Consider the following 6,665-nt stretch of genomic DNA (forward strand, 5'->3'; position numbering starts at 1 on the left):
GTGTTTGTGCCAAGATTTGCCAGAAGTGGCGACAAATGAAGTCTTGTGGCAAAGCTACATAACATCAAACAGAAAGAAATTGAGTCGATGTGAGACTATGTGTCCTGACTAAAGCACTTGAATTCAAGATGCAAATACATGAGAGGCTAATTGATGATTGATCAGTTATTGCCATGCTTCCGGAGAGGAGTCCGAGACCACAAGATGCATGATTATCTAGTATTAGCCCAACCGGCTACTCTGGATGCATATTGTAAGTGGCAATTGAATATGAAGACAATATGCTGGAATTACCACAACTAGAAGATGTTAAAATATCTTTGGCAACAATGATGTCGCGAGTTTCAAGTCACCAAGAGATTGAAACTTAGAGCAAGCAAGTTGGGAACATGACTGTGGACAAAACTCAGAATGCCATACTAGAAAAATTGAAGGTGAAGGATGGAAGGTGAAGGATTGAAGGTGAAGGATGGAAGAGAAACATTTGGGCATGGGCATACCCATCTTTACCCTTGTAGAGATTTGGTTTGGTGTTCTATGTGTAGATTGAATCACACTACTACTGAATGCCCACAGTTAAGAGCAAGGCCATTACTGTATTGTGCACACTGTGTAAAATTAGGGAATCATGACACCTCCATGTACAGATATCCAAGGTTCCAAACTGTAGCACAATTGCCGGCACCTAGTATCATGGGAGTGACTTTTTTCAGAATATTTTATCATGGAAGTGAATCCAAATAATTATGTGTGATGCATGGCTCATGTGTGAAGCATGGTAGTGAATGATTTCCATTTGTTAAAATTAATTTTTGTGAGTGATTCCAAAGTAATCATGATCTAACATTGTGGACTATGTTGAGTATAGATCATATGTGATGCATGGCTCATGTGTGAAGCATGGTAGTGAATGATTTCCATTTGTTAAAATTAATTTTTCTGAGTGATTCCAAAGTAATCATGATCTAACATTGTGGACTATGTTGAGTATAGATCATGAGTTCGGGACAACCAAGGTGGACATTGGACGAGATTATCTAGCCAAGCACATGTGTGCTAAATATTTAATTTTGTATGGTTTGGCCCATTGTACATATGTTGGGTAAGGTTAATTTTTGATGAGATGATTTAAAAAGCATTGCACTGAGATTCAATTTTGTAAAAGCCCAATTTTGGAAAAGCTATGCTATTTATGGCTCCAAGGGCTAAATTTATTAATATGATTTAAATACCGTGTGTGGGAGTGGAGCCACACACGTCGGGGGGGAGATTGCACCCAATCTTGTGTTCTTTGATTTTTCATGCTCTTGATTTATGCTATGATGTTATGGTTAATTTCTTTTATTATTTAATTTATGAAATAACATAATCTCCAGGTACCATGGTCCTGTAACGATGGTATCAGAGCACGACAAATTCAAGATTTGAATTTGGGTCATGGAGAGTTGGAGAGTTGATTTTTCCTCAAAGGCTATTGGTTGGAGCAAATTTGAAGACTTTTCAACAAATTAAAAATACTTACATGGGAGGTGGAGAATCTGGTAGAAAGTCTCCAAAGGTACTTACATCAAAAGCTTGCAAAGGTACTTACATCAAGGTCAAGCTCAAAAATTAAGGTCAAGCTCAAAAATTGAAGAAGAAGCACTAAGGTATGAAAAGTTGCTTTTCTTTTATCCATGGATAGGAAAATTACTAGCAATTATTAATAACGAAAGGGCAAAGAAGGCTAGTAGTTATTAACCAAAGGGCAAAGAAGGATAGAAAACCACTCTCAAAATCCACCTCTTCATCAAAAAGCGGTTTTCTTCTCAACCTCTCCCTAATCCAACCGTACAGATGGAATCAGCAAGAGGAGGAGCATTAGAACCCACAACAGGAATGCTAAACCAGTAAGAGTATCTGAATTCCACAATCAACGATGGTAGATTAATTTTTTTTAATTTTCTCTTCAACTAATAAAAGCACTAAGTGCTATAGAGAGAAAACAAAAGCCATATATATATATATATATATCCCTTCTCTCATCTCCAATTTCGTGGCGATGGAAGCTTCTCAATTCTCCCTTCGATTTGGTGATTCATCGTGATAAGGGGCGGTGGCATCGACGGTTGTCTCTTTTTTTTTTCTTCCTCCCAAAAATCACGTTGCTCGCTGGTTGGGCAATGGGTTGCAGGTTGAGAAATCCTTGCAAAACGCTTTTATTATAACTAGTGTCACGACCCGTCTCCGACGGGCAAGAAGCATTTTGCATTTAGGTACATGCAAAAGATATATGTGTAAAATAACTCTTCCTTTCCTTTTAGAATCACTCTTCAGGTACATGCAAAATATATATGTGTAAAATCATTCTTCCTTTCCTTTTAGAAGCTAGGCACATCGAGTTACACACAAACACGCATAAAGATACATGCAAAAGATATATGTGTAAAATCACTCTTCCTTTCCTTTTAGAAGCTAGGCACATCGAGTTACACACAAACACGCATAAAGATGTACATATGTATGTACATGTACGTATGAGTATGTATACGTGAAATCCATTGAAACCATACATGCCACAACTGGAAGATATGTGTAAGTGTGTGCGCGCCTATGAATGCATGTGTGCATGTCACATCACACATGTAAATATGTGTTTGTGTATGCACACGCACCCATAATATCCATAGATACTGGTCACACTCATACATATATGTATACATCGCCCTCAACTTGCCAAACTAATATATAAAAACATCGTGATTGCATATATATCCATATAGAAGCTTCTAGCATTACAAACCCATAAAATGATGAGTATCTTAACACACATGAACACAACCTCAAAACAATATTCGGACAATAGGATTCTCTCTCCTTGGTAGCCTATATCTCGTGCCTCCATTTGGCAAAATGTATGCCATAAAAAATATTAGCATTGAAAATATAACTCTCGTAGAAAAAAGTTGGATAAAGATAAACGCTTACAAAACTCATTTGGTGGATCAATATTTGAGGCGAATGGCATTTGAATAGGCTTGTAAACAGCAAATCGGAAAATTTTGTATTGTCCGGTGCCTATGCACCGAAAATCTAACTTATCAGGCTTTTTATAATCCACAAACATTACACGTACATGAAGTTGATCTGCAACCTTCCACAATCGTAGATTGTAAATTCCTAGGAGCTGAAAACTCTCGTCACACACATACAATCGTAGATTGTAAATTCCTAGGAGCTGAAAGCTCTAGTCACACATAGCTGTCTTGACCATACAAACCCAACAATAATCTGGGTTTTAAAAAGTGAAGATATTCCCTATTGCAAATGAATGTTTCAAAAACAATATAAATTAATCAAACAAAACACAAAAGCTACATAAAAAGAAAGTTTGTATATATACCGTAAAACACTAGTGCTCTCTAACAGTTCAATAATTAGAGAAGCTGTTGCTTGGCCTTCCCAAAATGGAGGGTCTACAATTCAGCCATGAATATTAAATAAATCTTGGAAAACAATAATACCTGAATTATAGCAAATGTCTAAAACATTTACCTTCAATATCTTGTCCATCACTATAAACAAACGAAAATGATCTCCTTGCCACATCCATCCTAAGCAATATATCCCTGATATCAAATATAACACACACACACACACTCTCTCTCTCTCTCTCTCTCTCTATATATATATATATATATATACATACACACACACACACACACACACACACACACACACACACACACACACAATATAAGGGCATTGTATATAAAAGCAAACAAAGACTGCACTTGCACATATTCAGAAACATTCTCCACCAATCAAATGCTTCCTTCATTGCACAAAAATAGGTATAAATGTAGTCTCTTACATTTGCAAACTGTCATTTACATTTAAATTCTTCGACATGCCATTTGCAAAACCTCCTTGTAGATAACATTGGTTGTGAAGAGTTCATTTGAACCTATTGTGCCACTTTCATATTCCACAATATGCTTTACACACACTTTCACTACATTGGATGATCTAACACGTGACATAGCGACGTACAGTTGTCCATGTGTGAATACTTGTGTGGCCAGATAAAGTCCCAATACACTCAATGTTTGTCCTTGGGACTTATTTATTGACATACCAAAAGCTAACCTGACAGGAAATTGCCTCCTTAGTAGGCACATGTTATCCTACTAATAAAGACTCTGTCTCCAATGTTTGTACCTGTAATGATTTCTGGTTCTATCACCTTTGAGTTGAATTGCTTGCATATTAATCTAGTAGTACCATTACAAAGTCCCCGTCGAGGGTCCAAATTGCGGAGCAAAATGATGGGCATATTAATCTTTAGAAGTAAGCAATGAGGAGGGTAACCACCACCTAAGTTCAAACTGTTCAAGTACTCAATTGGATACAGTATTGCATCATTCTCGCAAGAAACAATAGAATCTGCACTAAGGTATTCTCTTTCAAGACCAGGCAACGAACTTAAGGCTAGTTCATTGATCTCATCAACCTCTAAACTTCGTGGTGCAAGAATAGCACGGTCTTTGAAGAAGCATGCATAATCCTCAACTCTATGAAGATCTTTGTATACCCATTCTACCAAACTCAAAATAGAGTTGCCATGGATCAACATTTGCGATGAAATTACTACTTTGCCTTCATTGTTTGGCTGACCTATAGTGCCATCCCCAATTTGTAATGTCCATTTGACAAATTCGTGTTCTATACCACAGTAAGCACTCTATCTAACCCGCATGTTTTGGGTGAGCTTTAAAACACTCACATATCTCCAAATATGTGACCGGCATAACATTGCATCAACAATGTCTTTGCGCAATCCCTTTGGCACAACTGGTAAGATTTGCCTAAAGTGACCACCAAAAAGCATAACTTTTCCACCAAACACTGTATCACTTTGTATAATCTTCATTAATGTCCTGTCCAATGCTTCATATGCGTACCTATGCATCATTGGAGCCTCGTCCCAAATGATTAACCTTGCAAGCTTCAACACCTCGGCCAATGGGCTATTGACTTTGATTCCACATGTGCTAGAAGCATTAAGTACCAATGGAATTTTGAAACGTGAGTGAGCTGTATGACCATTCCTCTAGAGTAATAATGCAACTATTCCAGACGATGCACATGCCAAGGCAACGTGTTTCTCTCCACACAATCGAGATAACAAGGCATTGTAAAGATAAGTTTTGCCTGATCCACCTGGTCCATCAAGAAAAAAAACACCACCCTGGTTCAAAGAGACAGCTCTAAGGATAGTATCAAATGCTCTTGATTGACAACTATTAAGACTTCTTTCCATGTAAACAGACAAATCAGCCTGCTGAACAGAATCAAACATCATCTCTTCCATCAGCAAACCATTGTTGACAGTGGCAAAACTTAATCTATCTGGAATAGGCAACCCTTCAAAATTAGTTAACCGCTTTCCATATTGGTGTAAGATATCTTGCATGTGCAACAAAGCCTGATTCTTTGCTATTGAATGATAAACACCAACATCGACACACCCTCTTTGTAATGAATGCAAAAAATCTTCCAAAAGTTTAGCGGAGAATTTGTCCCAAAGCTACCTAGGGTATATAGGCTCACAAAAAACCATTATAATGACAAACAATTGACGCAACTGAAATCTTGTATTTTGAATTGCAGCTTCATAGAGACACATGCACCACTCCTCATCACTCTCTAGCATCCCTCTGGCTTCACATGCAGCTTTAAAACATGGATACAAATGTCCATTCACTATTCGCAAATCCTCAAAAGATTTGCACCATTTGCACACTGTGAGTAGCATCCGTAAGTAATATTGCCCACCTGCACTCGGACTAACATTATACATACGTCCAATCATATTTTCCTTTTTTCTTTTAGTCCATGAGCGAAGAGCCGAATTCCACACCCACTTGCAAGGGAAATCAACATATAGTATGTTATTTGTATCCGCATACAATTGATTGGCTTTGAACCATTCACTGAGAGATGTTCTTTGGTTTCTCTCACAACTAATCACATCACGTAAGTCATCTTGGTCATTGAAAAGCATATTATTGTACATTGGCAGATGAACATGTAACCTTTGTATATCAGGCTTTTCATCGTGCAAATCATATTGATATATACGCCAACATGCCTCTGAAGCAGAAACGTACCGTGCATCCAGATATTGACTAACCTCATCAATAACCCCATTTCTGTCTTGCAACTCTATAGTAGCTCTATTATGTCCTTTGTATACATACTTATACAAATATTTTACAGCTATAATGGTAGAGCATACTTCTATGTTAATATGGGCTTTGTACCTCAAAGAGAGAAAAGGGTTATCTGGAACAACCCATCGACTATCCAACCTATAATCCTTTACCTGGATAAAACTACCATCATCTCGTTGCATATAAGTTGGATACCCATTGTCATCAACTCTAGTACTGTCACTCGCAAGAATTCCATGGATACCGATGTTTGCAACTCCCATTAACCATGCAAGGAGAGCGCATATTCAAATCACCATATGGTCCATGGACATTGCAATGACTAATTATGTTGTGCAACTCTGGAAACATCACCTTGTCAGGAAGTTCAACACACACCACATATCATAGTGAGGGATCTCGATCGGTTTACATCCACTTTCCAAAATCAATAATATATGTACATGTGGC

General features: G+C 37.6%; 1 protein-coding gene across 1 annotated transcript; it reads right to left on the reverse strand.

Annotated features, from left to right (window-relative positions):
- Positions 1-4,723: 4,723 nt before the first annotated feature.
- Positions 4,724-5,854, reverse strand: LOC147616305 (uncharacterized). Its single transcript, XM_086777029.1, has 2 exons — positions 5,786-5,854; positions 4,724-4,996 (listed from the first exon to the last, which is right to left on the reverse strand). The coding sequence occupies exons 1-2, from the start codon at positions 5,852-5,854 to the stop codon at positions 4,724-4,726; spliced, it is 342 nt and encodes a 113-aa protein (XP_086633155.1).
- Between the last annotated feature and the right edge of the window lie 811 nt (positions 5,855-6,665).

Source organism: Cibotium barometz, chromosome 38 (genome assembly GCF_041138505.1).
Source record: "Cibotium barometz isolate CiBa-2024 chromosome 38, ASM4113850v1, whole genome shotgun sequence".
Taxonomy (NCBI): Eukaryota; Viridiplantae; Streptophyta; class Polypodiopsida; order Cyatheales; family Cibotiaceae; genus Cibotium; species Cibotium barometz.